This window comes from Rhagoletis pomonella, unplaced genomic scaffold (assembly GCF_013731165.1).
Source record: "Rhagoletis pomonella isolate Grant_MI unplaced genomic scaffold, Rhpom_1.0 Rhpom_scaffold_00004, whole genome shotgun sequence".
Classification (NCBI taxonomy): Eukaryota; Metazoa; Arthropoda; class Insecta; order Diptera; family Tephritidae; genus Rhagoletis; species Rhagoletis pomonella.
Window position 1 is genome coordinate 34,662,487 of NW_023458558.1, and position 13,999 is coordinate 34,676,485.

At 33.9% G+C, this 13,999-nt stretch overlaps 1 protein-coding gene across 14 annotated transcripts in view; it reads left to right on the plus strand.

The window, feature by feature from the left end:
• LOC118737515 (collagen alpha chain CG42342) overlaps positions 1 to 13,999 on the plus strand; it is a 307,736-nt gene that overhangs the window by 243,619 nt on the left and 50,118 nt on the right. For all 14 annotated transcript variants that reach the window (XM_036468080.1, XM_036468068.1, XM_036468071.1 and 11 more), the window contains one exon: positions 4,401 to 4,498. In XM_036468080.1, coding sequence (XP_036323973.1) covers positions 4,401 to 4,498 — 98 coding nt within the window. The remainder of the gene's footprint in view (positions 1 to 4,400; positions 4,499 to 13,999) is intronic.

Sequence of the window (13,999 nt, forward strand, 5' to 3'; positions counted from 1 at the left end):
ACCAAAAATAGGGTTAATAATAAAAAAATCGACGTGATTTTTGATTAATATTAACAATGCCTTGGTTGATATTTTCAATAGCGATATGGTATTATTAACCACACTTTTGTTTACATTACCAAACTTTTGGTTGTCGGTTATTTCGTTTGCATACGCTTATGTTCTGCACTTCACAGATGCTTTTCAATAATTCGGAGATACAAAACAAACATTTTTATGACCATTTTAACACGTTACTTCTGATGGGATTCGAACCTGCATCTTCTGAAAGCTGGCAAATAACAACAAGCATCTCTGCACACTCAGCTACAGCCGCTTTATAAATGTGTCTTCAAATGTTTAACTGGAGTAAATTTTCTTCGTCATTTGATTAGCCTCTGCCCTTCACATATGCTTTTTGTAGTTAAGAAAAACCAAAAACAGAAAAAATATATAAAAAATTATGTGCTGCCGCTGACGGTATTCGTACTCGAACCTGCTGGAAGCCAACAAATAACCGCAAGCATCTCTGCACCAGTGTTGCCGTTTTAGCCCTTTGGTGGCTAGATTTAGCTACCACATGGTTTTTAAAATTGACCGTAGCCCTTTGGAGAATTTATTCATACTTGGCATGAAAAAGTTGTATATGCTTAATTTTATCTCATTTATTTAAGAGATGAATTTTTAAACTGACTGATATGTATACATATATGTATTGTATGTTCCTTATGTTTTTATACATACATACATACATACTGTACTGAACTATAGTTTAAAATAGATAAGTTTACGGCCCTTAATATGCTTAATTTGTTAAATGGCCCATCAAGTCGATTGACCGTGTATGTTCTTGTGGTGTAATTGTACCAGCTGCTGGTGCGACTTCAAAAACTATTTGAAAATTGTATGCCTGTACCAGCATGCTGGTGTCGAGAGTGGTGAAATTAGCTCAATTTTCTAAGTAAAAAGTATTTGGCGGTTATTTCTTGCACTATATGAGTCAAAGCCGTGTTTGTGGAAGATTAAGCTCGCGATATTGCAGTTGTGAATTAAAACAAGTAAGAAAGTCTAAGTTCGGGCGGAGCCGAACATTAAATACCCGGCGCAATTATTAAATATATGTTTTCCACCTTTCCGAAAGCTACCGTACATGATAAGCCGGCGTGTATAAATTTTAAGTAAACTAGCGTCCTTAAATTTCAAAATATTGAAATTTCAAGCATTTCTGAAATCTACCGTTATATGAAAAGCGGCCGTAATTTTAGTCCGATTTCAACAATTTTCAATGGTTTACTTTTATGTGGCAAGCACAATAACCACACCGAGTTTGGTACAAATTGGTAGAACGGTTAGCGAGATACATATACGTGATCATAAGTGGGCGGTGCCACGCCCATTTTCCAAAATTTTATCATTAACGTATTTCCTGGCAAAGAATTGTTGCAACCATCATTTTGAATAAATTAGCTTTAATATTTACTGATTTATCGAAGATTTCGTATTTCTCGAAATTACCGTTATATGGGATGTGGGCGTGGTTATTGTCCGATTTTAAAAATTTTCGGCCATTTGGTATGCTGTAGCAGGGCCAACAACTGTGCCGAGTTTGGAATAAATTGATGCAGCGGTTACCAAGATATACACATGTAACCATAAGTGGGCGTGGCTACGCCCATTTTCAAAAAAATGTTAATATTCTTATTTTTCGTCTAAAATTTATTATAAATGTCAATTTTGAGTGAATTATCTTGAGTAGTTACTAAAATATCACAGTTTTTGTATTTCTGAAAATTGCCGTTATATGGGAGGTAGGCGTGGTTATTGTCCGATTTTGCCCATTTTCAATACCATCCGTCCTACGCACAAAAGAAGTACACGTACCAAGTTTCGTTAAGATATCTTAATTTTTACTCGAGTTATCGTGTGCACAGACGGACAGACGGACAGACGGACGGACGGACGGACAGACAGTCACCGCTTAATCGATTTCTCTTTTCATTCTGATCATTTATGTATACATTTGTCTATATCTATCTCGATTCGTTTTGCCTGTTACAAACAACTGTTATGTGAACAAAGTTATAATACCCTTGTGCACAAGTGCGCTCGGGTATAAAAACAAAAAAACAATGTTTAACAAAATGGTAGAAAAAGTATGAAATTTCGACTCTAAAATCTTTCCTCGACCTCATTTGTGAAGAAATAAATGTGTACCAGCATGCTGGTAAGTTACATGCTTCGAGTCTGATGGTACAATCACTTGATGGAGGCAACAAGCTGGTGTCGTATATTTCCCCTTTTATACAAAAAGGTTTTTGGTTGGATAAAATATTAGCTTTTTTCCCAGAGTACATTTTTTTCTATACCATTACTTATTGAAAATGTTTGCTTGTATACTTATATATGTACATATATGTGAGTAAAAAAAATTTAACTACCATTTGTAGCCACAACGACTTTTTTAGCTCTTTTAGCCCTTTTTTAAAGGAATTTGGCTACCACTAAAAATTATTCGCGGCAACACTGCTCTGCACGTTCAGCTACAGCGAGACATACGAATTTGTTTTCAAATGTTCAACTTTAGTCACATTTCTTACAATCGGTGTTTTTACCAGCAACAAATCCAAATAATAACTTGGTTGAAAAGAGCATTGGGCTATTGGTACAAAGTAAGAAAAAATTGGGACGAAATTTTTTTTTGTGTTCACACGACTGGTAAAATATATTGAAAAATTTTAACAAAATGTGTTTTGCGATGGGGATGAAGAAAACTATTTGTGCATTCACACGATTGGGAAACGATTTGCACCTAATTTTGGGCAAATACCAAAACCTTTATGGAAGACTAAACAGTTATGTTCTCAAAAAAAAAAATGTTTTTCAAACTCTTTGATACATAATTCAACAATATTTTTTTATTATGTATTTTAAACAAATTCACAATGAGTATCAATCACATGGCAACATTCGAAGGTTTTGACAGCACCTAAGGCAGTAATAAAAATTGCCAGTGCAACAACTTGAAATATATTTTCAAAAGCTATTAGGCCTCTTTCAGTTGCAGTCATAGCTTTGAATTTTCATTTCTGAAACTGATTCCGGAAAAGTAACAAAAATACCTTTCTGGGCGTTAGAACGAGAGAGTAAAATTTCACTGTTTTAATTTGACAGCGAAATGCATGGAAAAGATGGAAATTTTTCCACTTCGTATGCTTATGAAAACCCACTAAAATTTTAATGTATTTAACTTTTTGAGGGTAACAGCAAATAAAAATTTATTTATTTTTAAAGGATACCATGGCTCAAAATTAATATCGATAAGTGTCACTTGTATGAGATTGCAATATGTGAAGAGTTTGTGTCAGCTGTCATATATTGCACTGTCTTTTATGTATGCACATAAAAGCTTATCAATGATAACTGCTATACATATCAGCACCGTCAATAACCATGTATGGCAAGGTTGATGCATTTTTTCAAATGACACTTTTAGGGTGAAAATTTCTTGTAATTGAATTTTGGACTGTTGAATTCTTGCATTTAAGTTGAAAGTTTGATCAACCATATACTAGAATTGTTTAAGTTTTTTGTCGGCGGTTGATCTGCAAATAATTTTCTACGTGCGTGCATATCGTCGTTTCTGTAAAACCGCGTAATTGACATTTGCTGCCAAAAATTGGATTTGCTTACACAAGCTCTTGGCTCTGGCCTTATCCATTCGTTCTGAAATATACTAGCTAGAAATGCGATTGCTTTATAGAAAAGAGAACCATTTTGAAATTTGAGTGTTTCTACGCTCTAGAAAATAATTTATGCAACCTCACATATGCGGTTTTGCATTTTATTGATACGCGGTGTTGTACTTTAAACGACGATATATTTATGATAATTTGTTTTCGATATGCTTGCAAATGTGACGGGCATTGCTATTGTGCTCTGTCGTTCTTATTAAGTTGTTTTGAAAATATGTAATTGAAACAATGTAATTAATTTTAAAAGGCTTTTTTACTGATATAACAATCAGTTCTGAAATACATTTGCATGTATATGGATACACGAGTTGAGTAAATTACAATATTAGCCTAGAGGATTAACTGTGGCAAAAACCTCTGTGTTGTACATTCATACATACTACATATATGCCTCATATCTCAAGAAAACTCTTGACATACCTTAATAGTTCAGCTCTATCAAGACTGCGATTTGAGCATAAATTATAAACGAACCCTCAATACTTTTTTACAACGTTTCATAAATCGAAGCAACACTTTTCGGTATTAGTAGTATGTAGTGCACTTATGTTTATATGTACATACATATATATTTAGAAATCGTAATACATACGTATACGCAAACACAAGCCTTAAAAGCAAATGGAATGCAAATTTATACATTTACTAAACAGCACATCTTTCTTCTAGGTCCTCCAGGCGTACCTGGCGAACGTGGTGAGGTGGGCCCAGCTGGACCAGCTGGTCCGCCCGGCGAAAAAGGTCCACGCGGCAAACGTGGCAAGCGGGTAAGTAATCTAGCAGCCAAAACATTCAGTTGCAAAACTTTATAATCAAATTCCTTCAACGCTTTGCTTTGCTTTGTATTTGCAAACACAGCACACAATTGTATCCAGCGTCTGGGTTGCTATTACGCCGCTTAAATACGTTGGGGCGTATACGCAACCAATCTCAAGACGCTGTCGATGCAAATGTTAACATACTACTACTAAACTAAGGATAAAATTATGTAGATAGAATGTAAATATTTGGAAAGTAGAAAACACTTTAAAGTACACATATATATATATATATATAATGCTTGAAGTAGCCCAGGAGTATTGGATGAAGTATCTAGAATTTGTTTGTAGGTAGCTGCCAGATTTTGTATTTTTTAAATATATGTACATATGTACTATAAGCACCTATGCATGCATTATGAATACAACTTACTCATGTACCTATTTAAATATGTACTTAGAATTTTGAACATGTATATATGTATATATGTGTTTGGATGTATACAGGAATGATAAATAGTAATAACGCGGTTTTTTGTATGTTTATGTGAGACTGTTTCTGTTGCTGTATAAATTTATACACTTTTGTTTACGCATTTGTATTTGTGCAAGAGTATGTTACAGAATCTGAAGTACATTAAATTGTGTTACAAAGATTTTTAAATATGACAAAGCCTGAATCTGAGTTACCACCACACTCCTTATATAACCTCCTATAAATGTGTGTGAATGTGTGTACACGATTTCGATAACTCTTGTTGCGTCGGAAAAGTTATGTCTCAGAGGTGGTCCCATACTAATCTGGTTAAGATCCGATCAGAGGAACAAGAGATATTTGTATATATATATTTTATATGAGAATTTAAGTCGGTTTTTTTTGCTAAAAACTACTTTTCCTAATTTTTGCACAAAGTTTGAAATTTTGACATGCATGGTTTTTGCTAGATAACGAGCTATACTTTTATAAAAAAAAAACAATAAAAATTAAATACTCTAAAGCGAAATAGCCAAAAAGAGGCTAAAATGTCTCTTCCCTATTTATGTTTTCAACACTGTATATTAATTTCATATTTCTTTCACACGTAATAGAGAAATCTGCTTTGCTCTTCTTATTTCTTGAAACATGGCTCTGAATAACCTTAGTTTTAAGCCTATGTCTTTTATTAAAATACGACGACCTCACTTAAAAAAAAAAAATCAGTTTTCTCAACCAAACGCCGAGTTCCGAACGTACACATACAATTATTTTGAAGTTAATTCAACCTTTAGGTTCGATTTTATAATACATTTTGTTAACTTCATTATTCTCCAAAGTATTCTCGTAGATTGTGTTCTCCATACATGGCAATTTTCGGAAATATGTTGCATTGTTGGTCATATCAAAATTCCTCCCATTTTGTGTAACGTCCGCATACAAATTTCGAGAGCAATTACACCGCCATTAATTTGAATACAAACTTCCAAAATTTTGTTCTCATAAGTACTGCCTTCAACCTTCAATTATATGTACGACTACATGCCATAAAAGTGTTTTAAATTATCTATTTTTTTTTGCCGACTTTAAAAGCCGAAAATTAAAAGAAACGTCCGAATGCTAGGAGTTGCCCATATCCATGTACGCATGTATGAAACTAAGAATTCTATTATATTTCTCAGCATCGTGCTCTTCTTTTGCATCTTGAATACCTGCTAAGCCTAACACTTCTGCCACACGTTGCTAAGCTAAAGAAATATAAATCATCCTATCTTAGCGAGCGCTAGGCATGTGTCCCCATTACCGAACCAGCTAAAATCTAATTTACAGGTGTATATACATACATATGTACATACATATTTAAGGATTCAAACATTTGTTGCATATATATTAAAAATTTAAGTCCACTTTCACGTCGTAGCATTTACCCGTACGTGCATGCATTCGCACTAGTAATAATCATTAAATTCTCTGACTACTTTCCCCATCAACTCAACTTGCTAAGCTTGCACATTTTTCTATCGAACTTCTTTAACCTATCTTCGTAAATTATTGGATAATGTATCCAGAAATGAAATTATGTGTACTCGTTAACGTAATTGTCGTACACGTTGCCGCGGCATTGTTGGGATCATATTTTCCATATTTTTTTTTCTTTATTTTCTTTTTTCGTACGTATTATTATGCAGCACGTCTCTTACCGAGGTTTGAGTCAAGCATACTCAAGATTTGCAGCAGAAACATAACCTACTATTTATTCTAGCTCGTGTATCAATGGTTGAAGGACGAATGTTGCCAAATGTGCGACATAAGAATATACATATGTATGTATATACATGTGTGTACATATTGTGAATATGAAAACTTTCGCGCACGTACAACGGAACAGTGACTATGAAGGCCATTCACAGAAATGTCGTTTTTGCTATTGTTTACTAATGGTTGTTTTATTGTTTGATTGGTTGCAACCATTACTAAGGATTTTCAAAATTTAAATAAAACACAGTTTCACAAAAAAACATCAATGTAATCCAAAGGAAACTACAGTGAAACCCGCTGTCCAGGCAAATTATCATGGAATGGTTGATTGCCATTCTACTATATTTTACTCTCTGTCTTTTTTTTTTGTGAAAATGTGTGTAATTAAGGTCGACTTTTGCAACAGATTTATAGAAATTGAACATCTATTTATTCTATTTTAATGCTTCGACACCATTAATGAAGCCTTTACTAGGTAAACTTCATTGTGTTTTGTTGTAGTAGTAAGTGGTCAAGGTAAAAGCCTAAAGACCAAAACATATATTCTGAATTTACTAGCTTCTGATGTTGAGCCTGGCCGGTTTTCTGGAATCCCTAGGTTCATGTAATTCAACTATGTTCTTACTGGTGCATAATTAGATATACATACATACATATCCCACACCACCTTCAAAAGGTGCACAACTCAAAAATAATGAAGTTCGACTTTTTTTGCATAAGTCGAAATGATTTATTTAGACTTATCTCCAATGAATGGAAGTATTTTTTTCCTCATGATTATATTCTCCAATTAGAAAACTACTGTTATACCCGCCTCGTTTGAAGTTGGTATGCGATATAAACAAATTAGAGACACTAAGGGCGAGGCCACGTAAGGAGCGGCTGAGCGATGAGTGGCCTTTATTCACTTCAGTAGTATGCCATATATTTTCATTTTAAGCCGCTCACCGCTCAGCTGCTCATTGCGTGACCTCGGCCTTAGGATGATGGTTCCGCGTGCAGAAGTCCCCGTATGTGGACAAAGTTTCTGACCGCAATTCACCCAATCCCAAAAACGATTATTTTGCATCCGGTTGAAGCAGCTCACAGCCGTTCGATGTTTACACCATGTATCCTCTGCGCACCAACCCAACACCAGTTCGGATGCGAGCAGGCGAAACCACACCTCATTTGAATCCATATTCCTTTAATGACGACCACGGGAAACGACTAAAGGACCATTATTCAAGGACATCCACGCCCTTGATGAGGAAGCTGCTTCTGCCCGGCTTATTGATGTTCTCATGAAGGCAAAGGCTGACATCAGCGCCCTCCAAGAAATGAAATGGATGGGACAAGGCAAGCAAGTATGTGAAGGAGCGTGAATTCGTGATGTGAAGTTTTGTATTTATGACTTTTGCTGGTACCCAAGATGTATTTCTATAAGTGCTTGTAAAAACAATTTAAAATAAGTTTGAAAAATAATTATAAAACTGAATGTTTTTTTTATGACATGTTTTATAAAAGCAATTCAGCTTAGTATAATGACTATTTTCTTGAGTCACTGTAGTGAATACTTAGTCGTATTTATCTGAGAATGTTTGTATATATATGTACATATACATATGTATGTACATCGTTAAGACTTGGTGAAAATCTAGAGAAAGCAATGAAGGAAATGTGTGACAAAAATAATAAAAACAAAATCGCTATCTATGTACAAGCAATAAATTGGTGGCATTCCATTGGGAACTTCAAAAGCAAACTATGTACATACATACATATAAATATGCAACTACCGTAATCTCAGCTAAATTGTCGTCAATGTTGTGCGTGTGTACGAAATAACTGCTATATTACACCTGATGTTTGGCGCATGGTTTATTCCCACGGGCACTATCTAGCCACATACTTAGTAAATATTAACAGATTAATTTGCAATTGATGAGGCTGAATTGGTGTAGAAGTAATGCGGGCAACTGAGGGCATTGGCGCAAACTTGACACCACTGCAGACAGTAAGCAAAATATTTTTGGCGAGCTTTAGCAGTCAATTAGAAAGAGTGAACTAAAATTAGGAGCTGAAAGGAGTTTCAACTTTGAGCTTTTTTAACGGTCCTTTTTTTGTTATTTTCCTGTAAAAATGCCTCTGAAGTGAGATTAAAAAGTAAGTACCAATAAGAAGTAAGGGAACAAAAGAAGAATTTATCCTGTAAAAACGACAACCAGTGATCGCCTGACACTTTTCATGATATTACCAGAAAGGATTTTGGAGTACGGAATAATTTTTCCTGTAACTTCCTGCAAGTTCGTGTAAAAATTCTTCTGATGTTAAAGAAAAGCTGCTCACTCTAGTCTCAATTTTTCAAGAAAAAGTTCGGCAAAACGAGGATCAATAATTCACAACAGTATTTTGAGATAATTTTAATTAGTTTTACTCTCATCGACATCATGCGAGGTGTGTATGGAGGATTCACATTTCTGGTGGCTGTTTCGAAACCAGACAAATGCAGAAATGAACGAATGAATAAAAAACTTTAAATGTTACCCACATTGCTTATATTTTCTATCTGGTTTTTTGAACTTTTTACTTATTAGTGGAAAAAATGTGCATCAAATTCGCTCTGATGTGCACCGCATGCGTTCAACTAAGAAGTTTCATACTTTTAATCCTAGAAGTTTTTTTCGTGTGTATGTGTGTACTTGGGTTGCGTATCTCTTAACTGGCAGTATATAACTGCTTAACATTTTTATTGGAACTTGGGTTTTGAAGCAAAAAAAAAACATTCATATCTGTCAACATTTCAAATGCCAAAACAAACGAAAAAATTTTTAAAATCTGTACTTATGTATTTATCGGCATAAATAAGTATGCAAGCACGTTGTTAACAACAGCTTCAAAGGCATGAGCATATCTCGCGCAAAACATCAACAATAAATTGATAGCAATCGATGTTGCAACATACAGTGTTTATTAGTATGCAATGCTCGTTGTAAAGGAGAATTCGTGAAACATTTTAAGAGATCGGATAATTTTAAGCACCGCCATTCAATAGAAAGTTTACTTTAGTTTTTCTATTTGGTTGTACCTTATAAAAAATTTATAACGATTACCTGTCTCTCTCGTCCCAAAAATTATTGAAGGATACCTAAGGTTTATTTAGATTAAATTGTACATTGTACATACATACTTATAAATGCATAATACGCGAAAACTTTTCGTCACATCAGATCTGTACTGTTCGTTCGATTTTACAAAATGAGGTGTAAAATTAAAGGGCTCGGCCTGTGGATTTGCAATAACTTCCTATTTTTTTCAAAAAGAGTTGCCACCTGATAAAAAATTTAATCCAAATCATTTTTAAACTAAATCAATTATTACACTATGCGCATCGATCGAAATTGTTTTGAAAAGGCTTATTTCTTAATTGTAGGTAGATGGGTTGCCGCCTGTTTCAAAGAGCAAGTTCGGCTTAAATAAAGGCAGAAAATTGAAATGTATATCCTGACGTGGATGTCAGACGAAAGAGGTAGTAGTTTGAAAATATTTTGCATAGGGTTGCCACCTTGTTACAAAGTTAGATTCAAGATAAGCAATAAGTTAAATGAATTACTTCAATGTGAATATAAATCAAAATTGCGTTGAAGAAACTTCATTTCCAAACTGCATGTAGAAATGTTGCCACCTGATTTTATAATTACATACATTCAATTTTAATTAGAGGGATTAGATAATTTGAATATGTATCGCAATACAAGTGTCAGAGGAAAATGGTTTAACGAGGTTTTGGTTTAAAAATAATTTGAACAGGATTGTCATCTATTTGAAAAGTCGAATTAAATTAAATTATATGAAATATTAAAATATTGGCGTCAAACAAAAGAGTATTAAGAAAAATTAAGTTTCAGCATTTATAACATTAAAAAAAAAGTAAAAAGTTAAACTCAAGGTATTTAATAAGTGAAATAAATTATTAAAGTATTATTATTGACATTCATTAAAAACGTATTTTTCTTAATATTATTTATTTTATATTGTTGTTTGTTGTGTTTTGGAAATTAAATTCAACTTGAATTATATAATTTAAATATGTAACGCAACATGTGTGCCAGTCGAAAAAGGTTTACCCAGGTTTTTGTTTTAAAATATTTTGAACAGGGTTGCCACTAGTTTTAAATTAGAATTTAATTAAAGTATGCATACGTTAAATGAAATATTAAAATAGGACGTGGAACGAAGGTGGTAAGATATCCTTGGTTTGAATATTAATAATATTAAAAAGGTTTGCCACCTGTTTAAAAATGTAAACTCAAATTATTTAATAAGTTAAAGCAGCTACTAAAAAATGTGTACCAAATTAAATGTGTTTAAAAAGGCTTTATTTTTGAACTGTATTTAGGAGCATTGTCACGTATTTATAAAATCAAATTTAACTTAACATTAACATTCATCAGCCACATGAAATATGTTCGTATCACAATATCATGCGCAAGATATTTTTTTTACTTCTTAACTATATTTAGGAGGGTTGCCAACTATTTAAGAACTCTTAGCTAACTTATGCACAAATCCGAAGACGAAGGTAATGCGAAGACGAGCACGAACACGAAAAAGATACTAATACGGGGAAATAAAAATGAAACGTAGTAGTGATACACGTCATGGCATATACATATCTATTTATAAGCTGATGGTACATATGATTGAAATTAATGTGGATCTGCTTCTCTATTGCCAAGCAATAATATTATGAAATTCATATTGATTTATTAAATTCAATTCAATACCATCAAAACGGATATTTCATGCACCGTTTTTAACTCGAATGGGATCTTAGTAATATCACGTGTTCTACGTTTAAGTTCAAGCGGTTGTAGCTCCGACATAGCCTGCAGGTCATGACGAAGGCGCTGGACTGATCTTTTTTTACTTTTTCGCTCTGACATCAGGATTTTTATTGAATACTGTAAAATTTCAAGGGAATGATTTTTAAAGCAAAACAAAAAATAATATTTAAAAAAGTCAGTACAATGCAATACAACAACATAAATAACTAAGAGAGAAAATTTTTTAGAATAAAAAAAATTCACAATGACGAATAGATATTGGAAATGCCCCTTTTATAATAAAATATCCTTGACTAATAAAGTGAAAAGGACGAAATTCGAGAATATTGACATGTATATATTGGGCGGTAACATATAATTTTTTCTAATTTCCAAGGATACGCAAGGATACAATTTTTAAAATATGTCGTCCTTGTGCAACAAAAAATTAGTTTCGGTAGTATATTGGCTTTTGGTATGTTAAATAATGTTTTCATCATTTGCCTCACTGTGCTTAAACGTGCGATCTCTATAGCAAAACCTTACTAAGCCAGGGCTCAGATGTTAGTAACGTCAGCGTACTCTGACAAATACGCGCTTTTATCATAGACATATGTACATATGCACATATTTCAAGGAACCTGCAGATGCTACCAGTCATAAATGCATATACCTACATATTAATATTGATATACATATGCATACATACATATATCTCGCATGTGACATGAATTTCAATTGTTTCATCTTTCATGCTGACTCTTTAGTTTTATTACAGCGATTTGCATTTTTTAAAACATAAGCATGCTTAAGTATGAATACATACAAGTGTACATTTCACTTGTTTCTACACTTTTTATTTATTTTGATTTCTCGCTATTTATTACGTATTTATACGGTTGAACTGTATCACATGGCTGCGAAGTCGAGCCACACTGCTTAACGCATCAATGATCATTTTTTGCCACGTAGGATTCCGGCTTGATTTGGCTTCTAAATATAAACACATTAATGCATTGGCATTTGTGGACATGGTTGTTGTATTTGCTGCAGTTGTTGCTGGTGTCTGTATTCGCATTATTGGCACTTGTGCTGCAAAATCGCTTTTCGTTCGCCGATTGGCAGATGCTCAATAACTACGCTGCTTGCCGCTGCATATATCTACATATATATGTAGGTATGTATACTCCTTCTTGGCGCGTATTCTTACATACGAAATAAAGAGGGATTTCTTTTTGGCCTTAGCGCCTTTTATTGGCAAAACAGTTGTTCGCTGTCTTATTGATTGTCCTCATTATGAATCAAATAATCTTCGCATGGAAAAAAATAAAAACAAATCCACTGAACCAAGGCAATATAATAACAATAAAAACACAATCAAGTCAAAAGCATAAAACTGGAACGAATGTGTGCACCCTTGGATGTTTTTTGAAGGAAATCTGGCAATAAGAAGAGTTTAGTTCAAAGGACGTCCAACAAGAAGGTAATTTTGCTTCACAACTTGGCGGCGCTGCGATAGCGGATGTCGATTCCTGCACTTATATTAGCTCCATGTTTTTCTTTTAACACTAGCAAATATGAAAATAAAAACAAGAAAACTAATAAAAATCCGCATGAAGCCCAAAGGGAAGACAACGAGATTGCGTGCGTAAAAAAAGCCAAGTACGTAATCGTAATGTAAACATGCAACATAAGCCTTGCTTTTACAATAACTTCTACATACCAACAACTAAGAGTTCCTTCTCGTAAATGATTCATAAGACATTGAGCACAATTATAAAGCATACTCACGTGCAGATATAGAAAATTATTTTTTCCTATAATTTTGGAATGTAAGTCGGACCAGCGACCGAAGCCAGGTCCAACCGAGCAGTATTACGAGTTTTATTTTTGTTTTACATTGTATGCAATCCAAATGTCTTGATGTGAAGAGGTTTGTCCAAATGTGAAGAGGTTTGTACCGCAAAGCCCAACAAAAAAGTCACAGAAACACCAGGTTGTGATATGTAGAAGAGTGGTGGTGTAAAATGACATAACTTTTACTATTTCACATGGTCCTTGCGAGCAGCGCGTCTATGATCAGAATTTCGCAGCTAAAAAAAAAGAAAAGAAATAGGGGAGGGAAGATAAGTTGGCTGACAACTAATAGAAGCTTAGTCAAACCATTGCTATTAAACTACATATATGTATCAAGTTTTGGGGAAGGCGAGTGCAGCCAATGGTTATCACATCCGCTTGATTGTAAGTCATGCCGGGCGGTTGAGAACCGTTTATAAGTGTTAAAGCTTACCACCGCCTTCCAAAACTCAAATAATGTAGTGGAATAAACAAAATCTATTACCTTGTTTATACCAATGAAAGAACCGTATTAACAAAAAACTGATTTGACTCAACACATATTTCTTTCAAGCATTTATACCTGTGTCGTTAAAGCGCACTCGCAGAAACCGTAGTGAAAAGTAAACAAAATTT